Source organism: Ictalurus furcatus, chromosome 15 (genome assembly GCF_023375685.1).
Source record: "Ictalurus furcatus strain D&B chromosome 15, Billie_1.0, whole genome shotgun sequence".
Lineage (NCBI taxonomy): Eukaryota > Metazoa > Chordata > Actinopteri > Siluriformes > Ictaluridae > Ictalurus > Ictalurus furcatus.
In genome coordinates this window covers 5,538,616-5,558,811 of record NC_071269.1, presented here as the reverse complement: position 1 = coordinate 5,558,811, position 20,196 = coordinate 5,538,616, and the positions used below count along the sequence as shown (strand labels likewise).

General features: G+C 40.6%; 1 protein-coding gene across 1 annotated transcript in view; it reads right to left on the bottom strand.

Moving 5' to 3' along the window:
- vdra (vitamin D receptor a) overlaps positions 1-19,857 on the bottom strand; it is a 74,394-nt gene extending 54,537 nt beyond the window's left edge. The window contains exon 1 of the mRNA XM_053642639.1: positions 19,457-19,857. Within this exon, the coding sequence (XP_053498614.1) occupies positions 19,457-19,487 (31 nt within the window). The 5' untranslated portion in view covers positions 19,488-19,857. The remainder of the gene's footprint in view (positions 1-19,456) is intronic.
- Positions 19,858-20,196: the final 339 nt, after the last annotated feature.

Below are 20,196 nucleotides of genomic sequence, written 5' to 3'. Positions count from 1 at the left end.
TTCCGAATAAATAAGAAGAATACGAAGACCTCATTCTGTACCGATTCAGACCAATATGTGTGAAAGGGCTCTAAGCCGAGCAGTGCCACGACAGCGAAAGCAAAAATCATACTGTTTTAATGAGAGATGCATACTGCAAGTTTGTGGGATCCGTGACCTCCAAATGTCCTCTCTATTACTAAAGCAAGACAGGCATAGTTTACTTCCAAACTCTTCTTCAGCAGAACGAAATGGCCACAAGCATTCCGTTTACGAAATGGAAGTTTCTTCTGGTTTTGTGTATAATCTCATACTAAATAGTTTTAGGTCTTCAAACGAAATGTAACATAAAACAAAGGCAACCTGAGTAAACACACAATACAGTTTGTATTTATTTATTTAATTGAAGCAAAAAAAAAAAGTTTCAAACACTTACCATAAATGTGAAAAACTAATTGCCCCCTTAAAGTTAAAACCTGGTTGTGCCACCTTTAGCAGCAATAACTGCAACCGAGCGCTTCCGATAACTGGAGATCAGTCTTTCACTTACTTCTAGGACCAGGACTTACTCCTATGCTTTGGATCACTGACTACGTTTACATGGACAGCAGTAATGTAATTACTGACCTTACTCTGAGTAAGATAATAATGTGATTAAGGTGTTTACATGAGTCACTTTTAGAATACTCCTGTCATGTTCCCGTTTTACAAGTTATAGAACATAATTAGATTAACGGCACACGTCATTACGTCACCGCGCCACGCCGTCCGATGTCCCTCCAGAATTTCACGTATCAACATACAGTTCATCTTCGTTATGGTACCATGTACAGTTCTGGGTGTTTTAACTGAATTTTTTTATGAACGCTTTAAGTGCAGTTAATTATCTGTCATGCTGTACGTACAAATAGACAACTGCTTGAAGCCGTGGGCTGCGTCCCAAACCGCGTACTTACCTTCTATATAGTAGCCCAGATACATGTATTTTTCCCCACTACAGGCCTATCGTAGGCAAGTATGCGGTTTGGGACGCAGCCGAACTCTCTTGTTCACCGTAAAATGTTGAGCATTGCTGTGTGTGATCGTGTCCTGTCGCAAAATGCGGTGAAGACGTTCATAATGTGATTAAGGTGTGTACATGTCTGTAATACACCTCGATAATGCGACTAAAACAGGAATACTCCACATGTCTTAATTCGATTAGTGTTTACTTCGAGTATGACCTTAATCAGATTAAGGTAATTAAAAATTGCTGTTTCCATGGTAGTTTTTTAATCACAGTATTGTCTTAATCGGGTTAATAGTGGATCATTGTTGTCCATGTAAACGCACTGATTGTCTTGCTACATAATCCAGTTGCGCTTGAGTTTCAACTTATGGACTAAGGACCGGACATTCTCCTTCAGAATTTTCTGGATGAGAGCAGAATTCATGTTTCTCTCAATTACTGCAACATGTCCAGGCTCTGAAGCAGCAAAGCATCCCCACACCATCACACTTCCTCCACCATGCTTGACCATAGGTATGATGACCTTTTTGTGGAATTCTGTGTTTGGTTTACGCCAGATGTAACGGGACACCTGTCTTCCAAACAGTTCCACTTTCAACTCATCAGTCCACAGAAGATTCTCCCAAAAGGTTTGAGGATCATCAAGGTGTGTTTTGGCAAAATTCAGACGAGCGTTAATGTTCTTCTGGGTTAGCAGTGGTTTTCACCTCGCCTCTCTTCCATGGATGCCATTTTTGCCCAGTGTCTTTCTGATAGTGGGGTCATGAACAGGGACCTTTGTTGATGCAAGAGAGGCCTGTAGGTCCTTTGATGCTGTCCTTGGCTCTTATGTGACTTGCTGGATGAGTAGTCACTGTGCTCTTGGAGGACTTTTGGAAGGTCGGCCACTTCTGGGAAGGTTCGTTACTTTGCCGAGTTTTTCCATTTGGAGATAACGGCTCTCACTGTGGTTCTTTGGAGTCCCAGAGCCTTTGAAATAGCTTTGTAACCCTTCCCAGACTGATGTATTTCAATCACCTTCTTCCTCATCATTTCTGGAATTTCTTTCAACTTTGGCATAGTGTGTTACTGAGTAAGATCTTTTAACCAACTTCATGCTGCTGAAAAAGTTCTATTCAAGTGTTGATTTGACTTAACAGGGTTGGCAGTAATCATGCCTGGTTGCATCTAGTCCAGCTGAACCACATTATCAATGCAGTTCCAGAGACTTGGGGAATTAGTAACTATGGGGGTAAATACATTTTCACACAGGTCCAGTGGGTATTGGATAAATTCTTTGCTTCAATAAATAACCATCATTTAAAAACTATATTTTGTGTTTACTCAGGTTGCCTTTGTTTTATCTTAGATTTTGTTTTAACTTCTGAAACAATTTAGTATGAAATCTACACAAAAACAGAAGTCAGGACAGGGCAAATACTTTTTCAAAGCACTGCACATATACCCATTTTTTTTAGTGTTCTGGGATGATATTTTTGTAGATAGAGTTGTTTTTCTTAAAAGTGTGTTTCCCATTCAAATATAAAAAAGCACGGGGATGTAGACTTTCGCCCTGTATTGATTTACACTTTTTTAATCTTTGGCTTTGAAACCTTAAGTGTATTATATCATATTTTGGATCAGCCTTCAAAGACTGAGAACTGGCAATGCTCGTGTCCTTTTAACTCCATTAATAAAGGGCAAATCAATAGATTAAGCAACTGTGCCATGCTAATCTTTGGCATAAACATGGGCTCACAATAATAACTCCCATTTGCATGATAACATGCTGTGTTTGTGAAATTTAACTGTGTAGCATGCAAAAGCCTCATTTCTCGAGCGACAAAGCTTTAAGAATAAAGATGTTCTCATATGTCTATGCAAATTAGTTATGATGCTATAAACCAAACCTATGTATGTATGTCTATACAGCCCAACGTTTTGATAATTCGCCCACTCACAACGTTATTGTTTCATGCGCAAAAATGGAAGAAGCGTGGCTTCGAGTTATCCTGTCAGACATAATCTCAATCTATTGTTATAGACAAATGATAAGGTCAAGTGATTTGGCCATTTAAGAACACTTTGTTTCTCCACTTCTTTGCCTTAAGAAGCCCTTGGCTTGCTTTCACTTTATGCTTTGGGTCTGTACTGTGAAGCACCGTCCTATCAGTTTTGAACCTTTGAGTCGGAGCAGACAGTGTACCTCTATGCACTCCAGAATTCATCCTGCTACTGCTATCAGCAGTCACATTGTCCATAAACTCCAGTGAAGCCATTTCCACTGGCAGCCATAAATGCCCATGCCATAACACTGCCTCCACCACGTTTGACCGATAATGTGGTATGCTCTGGATCATGAGCGCTTCCTTTCCTTCTCCATACTCTACTCTTCTCATCATTCTGGTCCAAGTTCTTCTTGGTTAATCTTGAGTGTTACAAGTGTTTTGCATTGTGATGTAAACCGTCTATATTTACATTATTCTTTAATGTAGGTGCCTCTTAATAGTAGACTTTGACAATACGCCTTCTTGACTTGAAGATGTTGTGAAGGGGGTTTTCTTCACCAAGGAAAGAATTCTGCGATCATCCGTTTAATGATAATGAGTCTTTATTGGTCACAGCACAGTAAAGTTCTTTTCTTCGCATACCCCAACACGCCAGGAAGTCGGGGTCAGAGTATCAGCCATGATACGGCACCCCTGGAGCAGACAGGGTTAAGGGCCTTGCTCAAGGGCCCAACAGTGGCAGCTTGGCAGTGCTGGAGTGTGAACCCCGACCTTCCGATCAGTAACCCAGAGCCTTACCCGCCGAGCCACCACTTCCCAAGTTTAGCCGTCTTCCATGGTCTTCCAGTGCATTCGCCAGCTCACCAGTGCGTTCCTTCTTTTTAAGACTGTACCAAATTGTTGTACCACGTCTTCTATCATCTCTCTGAAACATCTGTTTTCATGGCCTCCTTCACTTTCATCAACACCTCTTTGGGCTGCGTAATGAGTGTTCTCATGAACAAGTGCTAATTCGACGCTTCGAATCAACTCCAGACCTTTTATCTCCTCAATTTGTCATGAAATAACGAGGAAACAGGCCACAGCTGGCAACGAAATTGCTTATCAGTCAATTACCTTTGAGCCTGGGAAAATGGAGGGACTCTGAAAATAAACGGCTGTAATTCCTAAACGGTTAATGCAGTATGTTTATTAAACCCCTTGAATTAAAGCTAAAAGTCTACACTTCAATCACGTCTTGATTGCTTCATTTCAAATCCATTGTGTTGGTGTACAGACGCAAAAATATGAACATTTGGACCTGACTGTAGGCTATACATTCCTGTACTATTATTTCACATTAAAACCAAATAAAACATTTTTTTTTAAAGACTCCCACGAGAGATAAACTCCAAGTGACCAGCTTGCTATCCTGAACGTAAATGTCAGACAGCGTAGTATTCTTCCAAACTCAGCCTTTCCTAAACGTACTGCCTTTTTGTTCCACAAACTCGTGGAAACAGACACGAGGACCGCACATCAGCTTTATCGCAAACAGATGTCTAATTATTACCTAAATTGCTAGCGCTTGCCTAAAAGCAAAAGACGGACAACTCACTTACACGCCCACACGCTAAAACTAAAGCCTTAGAGATTACACAGTTGCATCAAATTGACTTACTGACTGGCTTTACGCGGCTTCTCGTCTATCAGATCTCTTCCAGCGACGGTAATTACGACCCGGCGGCGCTGTTAACGTTAGCGTTAATGATAATGTACACGTCACGAGGCAGTACAAGCTAAAAACACAGTTGAGCCGGTTACGTTGTTGCCTTCGGCGAATGACAGCAAGTCCTAAGGGTATTTTACTTTTACAAGGAACTAAAACGTCCAGGCGCATCACTACTGCAAAAATCAACAAGGATTATTGCAATCAATCACTGCAAAACCAGCTTAAAGCCACAGTGTAAACAAAGCACTTAGTTTTAAAAAAAACAAAAAACAAATAATAAACAGGTTTGGAAAGAGCCTTTCTCTATTATGTGTGCGGAGATTGAATATTAAATAAACATGCCGTGATTCTGCTATATCTGTAACTTTTATTTAATAAACAGGTCACGGACTGAGCAAGGACGTCTCTGTGTAATCACCGGATACATTTATTTCTATTTTATATACATTATATATTATTATATATATTATGTATTATTTCTATTTATATTACAAACCCCGGGAAGTCCAGTGGTGATGTATTTCCGACTTGGGTGTGACGACATGTATGGCGCGCCTCCTCGATCGTGCCCACGCATCGAAGCTCGGTTATGCAACTTGTGCAATACGTTCCGAACACAGGCGTGGACAAATTAGTAGTCCGGATGAGCAAATTTCACATCCGGGCTATTTGTTTTGGAATTTGGAAAGAATTGCAAGCTCCTTGAAATATAGCGGCGTTTGCTTGATTTTGTGTTCATTCCTGCGATCGCAAAATCCTGGAGGGACTGAATAACGAATCAGATTTCAGAGGTGTTTTAATATAAACCTGTGATTTGCTAAAGTTGTCAGAGCCGCTGATACGGGAGACTCATTTTGTTCTAGCGCTCGCGACTTTCGCCACGTCGCTCGGCTGGACGCTAGAGAGAGGTCGAGTGAGAACGTTCCTAGCTTCCTCCTTAAGCCGTCTTTGGTCGCGATGGCACTTTATGCGTTCTAAGATGGCTGATCTCAAATCACGGCCAAAGAATTCTTTTACGATTTTTGTCACACGGCGTAAACCCGGCTTTAGCCGAAAGTGTAATCGATGACTGCGGATCGGAATTGGCTTGAGCGAATAACACTTGCATTTACCAGTTAGAAGGACGTTGCAGAGACCTCATAAACTTCGCTGGTCTGTGAGCCGTGCAGCTCTGAATGGAATTACAATGTATCGAGGTGTGTAGCACAGCAGCATCGGTTGCACTAACGTGGCGTTCTGGGCATTAAACAGGAAGTGGGGTGTTTGGGTAAATGTTGCGGCTTTGCTCGGTTTCGCTTGGCCAGGCTACCGCGAGGAAGCAGATGTCCGATTGTGTGGGAGGCGAGTGTGTATGTGGGCGTGTGTGCGTGTGTGTGTGAGAGAAAGTGTTTGTTTGTGGTTTGGCCTAGACAGCTGTTGGTTCCGAATGCCATTACTTCACTGGTGTTTGTTTTATTTCTCTCTCTCTCTCTCTCTCATACACACACACACACACTCTTGTTCTCAAGCCGGCCTTCTTTCTCTGGAGACATCCTGTGCCATCTCAGGAAACAGAAGGAGAGTGAGAGCGCTAATGAAGAGTCTTCACACACACACACACACACACACACTAACACACACGCCAGGACACCATGCTGCCAATACACACGATGAGAGACAGAAAGGAAAAGACAGAGAGGAAGAGATAGAGTTTGCAGATGGCATTTATACTCACAGCCTCCACACACACACACGCACGCACACACACACACACACACACACACACACACCTGCTGGCGTCGTCACCCAAAACATGTCTACTACAAAAAGTTTAATTACAGCCGACTCCTCCTGTGTGTGAATGAAAGCAGAACAAGGAGGATGAGAACGAGGAGGACACCGGCCAGCCAAACGCTGAGTAATGCAGCACAGGTGTATTACCTTTATTTAAACAAGTGAGAGCGATCGAGATAAACCAGCACTCAGGCCTTAATCAGAGAACAGTGATAACCAGCGTTTACGCACGGAATAACTGACTCCGGTCCATTGAATTATTAGAAATTAACGCGCACCTCGAGGAGGTAACGCCCTAACCCTAATGCTAACCGTAACCCTAACGCCAACCCTAACCCTAACCCCAACCCTAACCCTAATACTAACCCCAACCCTAACCCTAATCCCTAACGCTAACCCCAACCCTAATCCCTAACCCTAACCCCAACCCTAATCCCTAACCTCAACCCTAATCCCTAACCCTAACCCCAACCCTAACCCCAACCCCAACCCTAATCCCTAACCCTTAACCCTAACCCTAGGCCGTTACACCTCAGGTGTGCATTATCTTTAATAATTCAACGGACCAGAGTCAATTATTTACGGTCACAAAAAACTTACTAGACACAAAGCTCTCTACTGAATACTGTACTGATTTATGTCCTTACTGATTTATTTTCTACACTGAATACTGAACTGTTATTGGGTGTGTACTGAATTTTTGGGTGTGTTCATCAAAATGTCTAGGTTTTACACTGAACTCTGTACTGATTTCATTTTATACTGAACACTGTACTGATTTCACTTCTATACTGAACACTGTTTTGATTTAGGCTTTGTACTGAACACTGCACTGATTTTGGTTATGTACTGAATACTGTACTGATTTTGGTTCAGTACTGTACAGTCTAGTGGTTTAGGTTCTGTACTAAAGAATAAAGTTCTAGGGTTAGCTCTACACTGATTACTGTACCAATTTAGATTCTATACTGAATATGATACTGACACAGGTTCTATGCTGATTACTCTATTGCTTTAGGTTCTGTACTGAATACTGTAGTGATTTTTATTGTGTACTGAATATGGTACTGATTCAGGTTCTGTGCTGAATAGGGCTGGGCAATATGATGATATCCATATGGTGCTAACGTATTTCATATTCACAATACATTTTTCTGAGACTGGATATTTTGATTTTGTTGTTGTTGTTGTTGTTGTTATTGTTAATGATTACACACTGATTTGAAGCAGCTGGGTTGCTATTAAAATATTGTACTGAATTGTAAAACCTTAAATGATTTCCCCTCCATTTCACTGTTATTTTCTGTAGACATCAGATTCAGTTTTTACAGCATTTTTCCTTACTGTCTGATTCATAATAGGAAAGATTATACCTGCATCTGCATGACCCAAACAGCCCACAGTCTGCCACTTACCGCTTCCCTCTACTGCAAAATGTGGAAAGTGTGTGTGTGCTGATTTGAAACCAGGCACTGACAGTACTTCTTTTAAAGACTATAATTATTTGTTGAAATATTCTGAAAGAGTTTTCAGAAAAATGTCTAAAGCAGCTGTACTGTGTGTACCGCCTTTGTATACTACATAACGTCTCCTGGACGATAGATACAGAAAAAAATAGATTTTTTTATTCTGAACATATAATATCATTACTTATACTCAATTAAAACCCAACCTTTGATATTTCAATATACAAACTGTAAAAAAAAAAAAAAACAACTATATTATTATATTAATATCTATATATTTTAATATACAGTATTCGAAACTTAGCTCTTTTTGGAAGAACCTGAAGGCAGGATCAGGTCAGGCCTGGCACTGGCCTAGAGGGACGACATTTTGTGGACACTTTTCACTAACTGTGTAAAGGTCATCTTTGTTTTCTCCCTCATCTGTAACAAGCTAAACTGGGCTTAAAGGTCAGGTCACGGAGGACGAACTGATAAGCTGATATGTACACGCTGTACATGAACAGCCATTACAGGGGGGTGCGTTAACACTTTTGCACATCAGCCACAAAGCTGAATCACGGCCAACACCAGAAACTCCAGAGAGCTCTCTTCCTCCTCCTGCGGTCATATCTAAAGGTGATAACTCTGGCACTTGCGGTGTGGCTTTGGCTCCAGCCCTCCTACCCTGAGGGACATGAGAGTAACAGCCTGGTTCTTACTGCGATTGTTGTTGGGTTTGTTTTTGCGATCGCTTTGGTGTTGCAAATTGCTTCATTAAGTGAGCCCCCTCTGTGCCTTATTGTTTAACTGTGCTGCACTGTGTGATCTTTCCTGGGAAAGACTGTACTTGGCTGGTGTGTACCCAGCGTTAGGAATTACGTCGAGCGGATTTCTCCTGGAAGTATGGAACGACGCCGCACAATCAATGAAGATATTACAAGACTCGTTTAGGTAGTGATTAATTACTAAACCCAGCTGAATTGTGCGTGGCAAATTCCCGCAGTTCAAATGTTTATGTAAACTGTCCCAATATTAGCTACAAATACTGAAAAATAAGCCCTTTTTTCTTGCTGAGACATTTGTTATGCGACACGCACGTCTGATGTTTTGGTTCCTGGCTGTAGAAATGGAGAATTTAACAGCACTGTGCTACAGACATACTGTATATCCATACATGCTGAATTCTGGATTCTGATTGGTCAGAAGGTGGTGATTGATTATACAGGTTTATATTTAATGCACTTGTTCCTATACGTTAAAGTTTCGATACTAACGATTTAAACAGGGACTCGTTTGGCGTATAATCCTTGATCTGGTCAACGCTTTCTTAAAGGAGATGTTTATTTAACGTTAATGGAAGGAGTCTGCGATGTAAGCACTTTGTAACAGTACATTTTCATGTACTGAGAGAGAGAGAGAGAGAAAGAGAGAGCGAGAGAGAGAGAGAGACACACTGGTGAGCGAGCGACTGCTTATAGCTGTCCTAACATAAGTGAGAACAGGATCTAACTTGTTATAACGTTACGCAACATTAAACGCAATAATAAACGGTGAAAAAGCATGTGACATTCGTTAATAAATATTGCTGCGGCGTCAAACGGAACGTAAGTGCATGTTGATTATTTTCCTATGACAGCATAGGAACAGCTATTTTAATCATTACATCCAGGATTTATGTCTGTGAGATCATGGTGTAAAATATTTTAAACGTCTGCATGATGGGCGAGTGCGAAATTAAACTTCGGGCAATAAAAGAAAAGAAAAGACAGAAATGTAATAAAATGCCAGATGAACGTGTCGCCTCGACGTGGCCGAATATTCCGAGGAGACTGAGTGACAGCCTTCTGTCTGAGACTCCCAACAGCCTGGACAACACTCAACATAGCAGCACCATTTGTCTGGTGTTTTTTAATGCGCGCACGTGTGTGTGTGTGTGTGTGTGTGTGTACATAAATCACAGCATCAAGCTGTTGGCTTAGCTAGCTGCATGGACCTATTGGGAATAACATAAAAGTGATTCGCAGCTTGGATTTTTCTTGCAACAGCATTAAATGCCGTCATAATGTCTAAAATCAGGACGTACAGGATTTCACACAGCTTTTTTTGTGATTGTTGCGGCCAAAAATTCTTGATTATTTGTTTTTGTTTTTCTTTGCGGAAAACTACTCAAATTGGCGAAATTGCAACTCTATGAAATTGTCTTGCGCGGTCTCTCTCAGTGATGTTTGTTGGTAAACGAGACCTTTTAGCTGTACACTTGTTCGACGCACATGAATCGAAGACGGATTCGTCTGAATGCGTGTCGCCACGACGTGACGTGACGTGACGTGACGTGACGTGATGTGACGCGTCTCGGCACGAATCTGCGGAAGATCTGCGGGTATTTAGAATATTCCTGCGAATATCGCGGAGTTTACGTGATTCTGCGATCCAGAAGATAGAGAAATCCTGGAGGGTGCGAAAATGAAAGAGTTTTATGGCAAGAGTATATTACGGTTATTATGAGATTATAAAACAGTTCTGTACAATTAATTTCATATAACATATGATCAATAAATCAGATAATGTATGTATGTATGTATATATATATATATATATATATATATATATATATATATTATATATATATAATATATATATATATAATATATATATTATATATATATAAAATTACTTTAAATAACAATAAATGATACATTTATTTAAAAAGTTATAATACTTATATTTATAAGTCTTGGTTATTTAGGTTATTTTATATATTGAAGATACATCTGATATTTTCTTGTTTAATATATTTAAGATAAATCATTGAAGAAAATATATTTGAAACAAAAACAAATATTTTATTACAGACGGGAAAGAGACAGGAATTAAAGTAAATTACTTAACTAATGTTAAAAAAACAAAAAAAATTACTTGTAATTATTTTATTGAATTAAATATTGAATTAAAGTAATTTATTGAATTAAAATTCTACCTGATTCATTAAAATGGACTGCATAGGGCCCTAGTATTTCTAGGATTGTGAGGGTGAACATAATTAAATGAACCTCATGAGAAAAGCGTGGCTTTACATCGCTGCATGGCGAGTAATCGACACGTTTTCGAGTTTTAGGCCAAACATGCCTAGTAATTATTGTCTACAAAATCGAACGCTCAAAGCAACAGGAAGTGTTATGGTCTCAAAGATGTTTCAGGACGTCCAGAAAACGTTTAAAGCCGCCGAGTGAGCAGGAGAAAGACAATTTCTAATCTGACTGAAACATCGCTCAGATAAACGCTGTGGAGAACAGACAGACTTTGGTGGAGACAGATGAGGGGGAGGATGGTGTGAGAGGGTGTGTGGTTCTGTCTGTCTGCATCCTTCAGCTGTCTCAGTACCAGAAAGAGAATTAGAGCGAGAGCGAGAGAATTAGAGCAAGAGCGAGAGAGAAAGAGAGAGGGAGAGAGAGAGACAGAGAGAGAAAGAGAGAGAGAGAGACAGAGAGAAAGAGAGAGAGAGGGAGAAAAAAAACATTCATGATTAAAATAAGAGCTGGGGAATTCTGCGTCATTTTATTACCGGACACAGAAAGACAGACACGGCGGCTCAAGAAACAAAACTCAATGACAGAGACGTATAGGAATGCATGAGAGAGAGAGAGAGAGAGAGAGAGAGAGAGAGAGAATAGAGTGAGACAGAAAGATAATACTAAAACGAGGTAATAAGGACGGCGCAAAAAGGGTGGAGGACATGTGGGACTGAAGCACTGGAGAGGAAAAGATGATGCAGGAGCAAGGTGGAAAGAGAAAGAGAGAGACATGGAAGGAGAGAGAGAAAGATGGTGTGAGAGGGATAGAGAGAGGGAGGGTAGGGAGAGAGGGATAGAGAGAGAGGGATTAAGAGAGTGAGAGAGAGAAGGGGCGTAGAGAGAGAGAGAGAGAGAGACAGTAGGGAGGATAGTGAGAGAAAGGAAGAATGAGACTGAGGGTAGGAGATACAGAGAGAAAGAAACACAGGGATAGAGAGATAGAGAGAGAGAGAGAGAGAGAGAGAGAAGAGGTAGAGAGAGAGAGAGAGAGAGAGAGATACTGTGCAGAAGAAGAGAGGGGAGGATAAGAAGCTTGTAAATAGGCCAACATGCTCCATTCTGTACACAGTACCACCCTGCTCTAAACCTCCAGCGGATTCCATAGGACTCAGCAGCTCCTCTGTAGAATAAATGGTGTGTGTGTGTGTGTGCGCGTGCGTGTGTGGGTGTGTGTGTGTGTGGTGTGCGGTGTGTGTGTGTGAGGGTGGTGTGTGTGTGTGTGTGTGAGAGAGAGACAGAGGGAGAGAGAGAGAGAGAATAATAGAATGAGATGACAGACGCCTGCAGCGCAAACACAGGAAGGGGAGGAGCTGCATCTGGGGGCTCGTCGTCTGCTGGCCAATCAGAGCAAACCTGCTCAGCTCGCCGACCCTCTACACTCCAGCCTACTCATACCGCCGCATGAAAACCACCCTGGCACAGAGCCACGCGCACACACACACACACACACAGAGAGAGAGAGAGAGAGAGAGAGAGAGAGCGAGAGCGAGAGAGAGAGAGAGATTAAATTATTATTTTTGACAGAAAGAAAGGCCCGATTGTGAAAAATAAGTAATGAAATATAACCAAAAAGAAAGAAAGGATCATGTGAAAAATAAGTAATAAGTGATAAGAAATATTACATGTAAAGAAAGAAAGAACAAAAGAAATGATGGCCTGTGCGAGAAAAATGAAGACATAAACGAAACAAAATTTAATATGGAAAAACAAATAAACAATTTAAAAAAAGACAGACGAGCGAAAGGAACGATCCTGTAAGTGAGCAAGAAAAGCAACCCGCATGAGCAGGAGCAGGAAGAAGGGAGTGGACGAAAAGAAGAAAAAAGGAACAGAATAGAAAAGGCAGAACAAGGTGCAGGGGGAGAGGCAGATGGAAAGAATGAGATAAGGGAGCGAAAAGTGAAAGAAAGGACATGGGACAAGAGCAGCAAAGGAAAATAAGTTCAAGTCAATAAGGAGACCTAAGAAGGCACAACAAATAAAAAAAAGAGAGACGTGCAAAAGACAGAGAGAAAAAAAAAGAGGTAAGAGAGAAATGAAGACTTAAGTGAAACCACAGACAGATGGAGAGAGAGAGAGAGAGAGAGAGAGAGAGAGAGAGAGAGAGCGCTATCTCGCTCTCGTCCGCAGGATGAACTCTGTCTGGCTTTAAAGTTGGGAAGCGTCTACAGAACACCTGCAGCGGCGAGGACACACAGCGGGGAGACTCTCCTCCACAAGCACTGCTCCACGTCTAATGTCTCACAGCAGCACAAAAACAACTACAGCTCAATCACGCCGACAGGAAAAAAAAAAAACTAGACACCAGAACATTCAGCACGGCTGTATCCGGCCGAATCGATAAGAAACACGCTGTTTATTAACATGATGATCTGCATCACGAGAGGGGAAAAAACACACAGCAGGGTCAGAGACACTAACCCGGTGTGTGTGTGTGTGTGTGTGTGTGTGTGTGTGTGTGTGCGTACCCGTTTTCCAGCAGACCACACACTGCGTTAGTACCGACTACTGTACCGTGGCTCCGCTCATCCTTTAAACAGTGCTCTTTCCACTTTTAGCAAGGATTCATTCAAACCCCCTCCCAGCGCGCATGCAAACCGAGGTGTTTTTTTTCCGTTTGATTCACGGCGCAAAAATGCTGTGGTTCCTGACAACTCCCTAACTGGTTTCGTTTTCATGTCAAATGCCCATCTTGTGTCCAACAAAATTACCAACTTACTTCAAACTGATGACTAAGTAGCCATTAAATCAAAGGTTTTCTGACTCATCTTACTGTAAAAGCTTTTTTTTTTTTTAAAAAAAAAAGAAGAAAAAAAATATGAAAGGAAACATGCTCGTCCTTACATTTGTACCTTATATAAAATACACTAATGACTCGATTTGACGAGCTGCTGACGCAAATTGTTAAAGGGAAATGATGGCTTTTAAAACGAGCGCGTTGTTGATAAGCGAGTTCGGAGGAGAATAGCCAGGCTGAACTCACCGGAAGGCTCTGGTGACTAAAATGAAAAGCCTCTCAGGATGCAGACTTTAACCTAGGGGTGGCGTCAATGACGATAGTTTAGTTCGGCGAGCGAGCGCCACTCTTTTCAATCGTGGTGAGCTGAAAAGCATCTCAGAATGCACACCTTGATCTAGGGAGGCGTCAACGCTGATACTTCAGTTCTGGACTGTTTACAACAGAAAACAGTGAACAGAAAAGCATCTCAGCTTGCACTATATGTCAAACATTGACGTGGATAAGCAACAACAGCAGAAGACCACGTCGGGTTCCGCTCCTGTAAGCCAAGAACCGGAGGATACAGTGGGCACAAGTTCACCTGAACCGGACAGTTGACGTTTGGTCTGATCAGTCTTGTAGGGTAGAGTCAGACTGTAGCATCAACAGCAATAATCCATTCATCTAACCTGCTCTTTTAACAATTCAAGCTGCTGGTGGTGGTGGTGGTGGTGGTGGGGTAATGTCTTCTTGACACACACTGTGGCCCTTACCAATACCAACTGAGTATTACCGCTGACCACGTGGCCACAATTTCCTCATCTTATCATATCTACTTCCAGTATGAGTCGTCTCAAATTGGCTACAAAGACCTCCCCAGTGATGAGACGTGAATCTTATAGAGCAACTTTGGAAGTCAAAAAGAAACACTCACGGAAACTACAGCTTCAGATTCATTACAAACTCAATTACAGTAACGTGATAAAGTATAACTTTATTACTTCAAACCTCTGGACATGTGTAACATTAGGATTATGTTTTGTTGCCATGCAGCATCCGAAGTTGTGACCTCATCCCCTGAACTCAACCTTCGTTCTTTTCTTTTTTAGCACCGTACCAACACCAAGCCTCCACTTACATAATCCCACAAATGGCTGCTCTTTCCATGTGGAAGCCATTACGCCCTTTTCATAAAGTCACCTACTACAGGGCACGTCTGGAGGCCCACCGTCATAAAACACATTTAGGGAGTTAAAAAAAAAAATTTCAGAGGAAGGAGTGAGTAGCGAGAGCTCTGCTGGATGTCGTCACGTGTCGGGTTAATTAATAACGAGAAGACGCTAAACACGGTGCCGTCTTGGCATGTCTGGTGGAATACGGGAGGTCCTCCACGTGGAACGTTTGGATAAAGTAAAAATAAACGTCTAATGAGCACATTGTAAACGCAACAGCATGTATTAGTAATGGGGGCCACAAGCGTTTACACTACAACATACAGTACACATAGTGAGACTTTAATAAATCAGGCTGACTTTAATAAAACATTCACGCAAACCGCAAGCGTAAACACCTCCAGTGTCCGTGAGAATAGCCCGGGGGTCATAATTTCTTTTAAAAAAAATCTCTTACAGTGGTGGAAATCAAAACCCACCATTATCAAAGATACTTAGTACCGAATTCTCACAGTGATTAGAATGGTTACTTGATAGAAAAAGTTCCAGGACAAACGGGTGTTTAAACTGGGCACCACCACGATGACATACAAAAATGTATACTTGATGAATTCTCAATTCTGATTGGTCGGAAGGTCCTGATTTGTTTTCTATAACGGCAGCTTTGACGATAGTTAGTTTTAATCCGTTAGTATTTATATAGTTACAGCTTCATTTTCCACGATGAGATGTCTGTTTAGCAGATTTTGTAAAGAGTCTCCAGTGTCAGCACTTTGTATTAGTCAGGTTTCAGCCACTCTAAAGTCTTCAGGATGGAGAAGTTTGCGCTTTTTGAGGATTCTTGTTACCGAGACAAGCTGAATTTTTATCAGTCCATACAGAATTTCGCAGAGTTTTTTTTGTGACTGTTTCGACCAAAAATGCTTGATTTGACTGTGGCTTTTTTTTTTGTTGTTTGTTTTTTTGTGCTTTTTTTCTGAAAACTACTTGAATTGTTGAAATGACAATTTCGAAATCTTTGCACGGTCTTTCACAGCGATGTTTGTTGGTAAACGAGACCTTTTAACTGCACTCGTGTAATCGAAGAGGGCTGAAGAACCTCAAGCTCCTCCGAATATTGCAGGGTTTGCTTGATTTCGCGTTCGTTTCTGTGATCTCAAAAATCCTGAAATCCTGGACGGACTGTTTTTTTTTTGTGTGTCTAATTAGCTTCAAGAGAGAAAAGAGAAGCTGGTGAGGGAATGACTGTTTATAGCTCCTATAATATAATATAATAGGTGATAACAGGAAATAACTTGTTTCTTGAACGTTCCAGAACATTCTAGGAAGTTAAATGTAACTACAACAAGAAAATCATAATACATATGTCTCATTCTCAATCGTCGGCACACTGCTGGCGCTAAAACGCTGCTGCATCACTGATTATTTTCCTACAACTTCATGCCTCGGTTGTGTTTTATTCCTTACTTAACTGACACCCTGAGACTGACCCCGTCCCAAATGAAAAGCTAAACAAGGAGTCCATAAATAAATAAATAAATAAATCACAAAATACCTTCATACACAGCAGGAAAGTATTTCAGCAGGAATTCATCACATTTTAAAAAGCCCTCTTTTTTTTTTTTTTTTTAAAAACGCATGATTCAAAAGCGTAAACTCTCTTATTTCAGAGCTTTAGAGAGATCAGTTGATCAAAAATAATAAACGCTTGCAGCTCTTAAAGAGGTCGTTCATGCAAGTGTGAAACTATGTGCAACTGATATAAAAGCTGCATGACTCATGGATGTGTTTCTGTCGCGACCGAAAGCTGCTCGGTTCACAGAATTAAAAAAAAATAGGAATTCTTATATTCCTCCAGTCCTAATTTTCTGTAAACGCAGGAGAAATAACAGAAAGGAGGAAAAAAAAACTCAAAATAAAACGTTAGACTAATTGCTGTGGAGAGATAGCGTCGATCCTGATATCCAGGACCAGCACAAAATGGTGGATGAGATATCAGAGGAAAAATTGTTTGGAAATTGATTTGAAAACATTTCGGAGCTGGAAACGTTTACATTTCTATAACGTAAAGACTTGATTGTATTTTTTTAGGATCTTGGATTGATTTTTTTTAGTTCTGTGTAAGTAGGTATGTATTTTTCCAATGGTTCAGTTTTGTTTTGCTTTTTAAATCAGTTTAAAACTTATTATTATTATTTTTCAAAGAAAACAACATCAGATATCGACCGCACAATTTCCGTATCAGAAAAGAAAAAGTGGCATCGTTCCATCTCAATTCTACTGCCTTTGTGTATCCTTAAGAAGATTATTATTCTTTTATTTAAACATTTTTTTCAATGTTTGTACTTCACGCTGTAATTGATCAGTCCAGAAAACGTGACTCAACGCTTTCGTTCCCAGTCGCGAGTCTTAAGGCCGTTCGTTTTTCAACGATACTGTAAAGCGTTCAAATCGAATCGAATTGAATCGGATCGAATCGGATTTCCTTTCTGCATACGGACCCTTGAGACTGATGGATTGAACCACGTTATCGAACATGTGGTGAAGGTTTGCATTAAATACTGCAGAAATGAATTCCAGTTAGATGAGGAACACACTGATTAGACCTAATTGCTTCCTGCTTCCAGGAAGAGATCTGATACACATCAGGCAGGAAAAAAAAAAAAGAAACAAAAAAAAGAAACAAGCAGATTTGAATCAGTGAGTAAATACAGGTTAAGGAGAGCGAGCAATGCCAGCGCTTCCACATCCCCGCCTGCACATGAGCCCACGCTGAGTCCTGTTTACGCCTGCACATGCCAACCGCTTTAACGGCCCTAGAGGCTCTGAAAAAGAAGATCACCAGATCACAATTTGTGCGTTACTGCATCTGAGTGACTGTACCTGTGTGTGTGTGTGTGTGTGTGTGTGTGTGTGTGTGTGTGTGTGTACATGTTCACAATGCACACTGGAACCCCACACAGCCAAAGACTTTGCTGAGATGCAAACAAGCAGAGTTACATCACAGGGGTCAGAGGTTACAGCACACCGCTCGACAAACAAACACTCGATGCGCCTCGATGGGGCGAAACTTCCCCTTCTCCTTCTCTGGTCGAAGCTTTAGCGAGCGATCCCAGCTGCAATCGCAGCTTCGTTATCTTTGCTGCACTTCTTCTAGAAAAAGGGCAGAACTGTTGCACACAAGGATTAACCTTACACTTGCCGATATGACAAAAAATTTTTTTTAAACTAATTTCACGGTTTTTGCAGGCATTTCTACAACGTGATACAGGATACGCATCACAAAATATAGGTGCTCACAAACTGCCAGCAAAAAACAAACAAAGTATATATAAAATATATACAAAACACATGAATGATAACATCATCAAATCTAGTTATCCATGTTACACTAGTTAAAAAATACAGCGCTATTTTAAATGTAAATAAAAGGTCTATTTACTTTATTTAAAGTGTAAATAATTTTTTTTATTATCTTTGTTTGAGTGTAATTTTTTTTATTATTATTTAGTAAATTAAAAAGTATTTCATGTGTTTTTATACCTTAACAATCAAACTCCTGAAGCAGTTATGTATTTATGTGACTTATTTCTAAATATCTCTAGCAGCTACTGCAATGTTTGGGTGCTTAATAAATAAATAAATAAATAAATAAATAAATAAATAAAAATCATCTAAATTTCTACATTTTTGACTTAAACCCCAATTCATTTTATTTTTATTATTCAACCAAACGAAATGCAATAACACAACTGCGTTCATTCATATTACTGAGAATAATAATAATAAAAATACATAAATAATAATAATTTTCAGAAACACCCAAAGCCCCACATGTGCAGAAATCATGGCTACACCGCTCCAAAAAGCTCGTTACAGGGAATCAAGTGCACTACTTAAGGGTCTCCGGAAGATGACTTCATACCACGCGGAGTGCACTTGAGGAAGGGGATAGGGATCTGTTTGCGATGAAGCCCCGCTCCAGCCTGCTCCTGCCCTACCTGCCTGCAGCTGCTGAACCTAGCTCTCCAGGTTGCCAAGAAAAATGACCCAGGCAACTCTGTGAAAGTTTTCCAAACACATTTATAAAGAAACACCACTTTGTTAGTGCTCTCTACATCACTGCATACACATCACTGGGGTTAATTAGCAAATCAAAACTAGGTGACTCGGACCAAAAAAAAACCAGTGCGGTTCTGAGCAGCTTGTCCATTTTGACTGTTTTGGGAGATTATCTGGACTTTCAGACCTGTTTTTGGGCAACAGAAAAGCTAGCAAATCTCGGGAAATAAATAAATAAATAAGTTTCCTGGCGCATTTTGGAGCAGTAACTCGCTTTCTGATTAACGGTACTGTACTTCCGTACTAAACAGTACACACGGACAGGACGCCAGTGTAACCCAAGCACTATTGTCTCCTACTATGCAGTGCAGTAGTGTGTAAGTGTGGACGTTAGCAGTGTTTATGTGTGTCAGCATGGCTAGCGGTTTAGCAGGACTGCACTGGAAGCTCTGACACACCGCCAAACTCACTCGGTCAAACGTTTTCTTCGTGAAAAACTACAGCAGAATAAAAGTATACGTTACCAGGGGAGATCCGAGTTGACTTTCGAACCATCCAAATACTGGTCTTCACTTCAAACTCAGCGTTAATTCCACACAAAATGGGTGTATATACACATATATATGGAATATTTTCTTCTCTCTCTCTACTCGTCAACCACCAAAGAGGTGGACATCATCGACTCGGCTATGCCCCGCCCTTCGGCTCAGCAGCTCTGCGTGTCTACATACCCTCTCTCGTCGGGAGCCAATCCCAGCCAAGCTCGGCCAGTGCCCTCGTCGCGGATTGGACCGCGAGGATGACAGCTCGATCCGGATTGGGCGAAAGGAACTCCACTGCCTATCCCAACGCACACGTTTAGGGGTGTGTCCTGACGTCATCTGCTAGCCAGCGAAGAGGTAAACAATCCAGTCCTTATGAACTTGGTGATTTTATAAACATGTAAATATATAAATAAATGAATTAAAAAAATAAGCCGCATTGGGAGTTTTCTTCATTATAAGAAGATCTGTACATAATATAAATAATCTTAAAGAATAAAAAAAAGCGCAAGATAAAAAAGAAAACATATGACTAGAAAATGTAATTTAATATTTTATTATTTGTAAATAATATAAAATTAATTACTATAATAATAACAACAATAACATTCTTCTTCTTCTTCTTCTTCTTCTACTTATTATTATTATTATTTTATCATTATTATTGTTGTTGTTGTTGTTGTTGTTGTTATTATTATTATTATTATTATTATTATTATTAT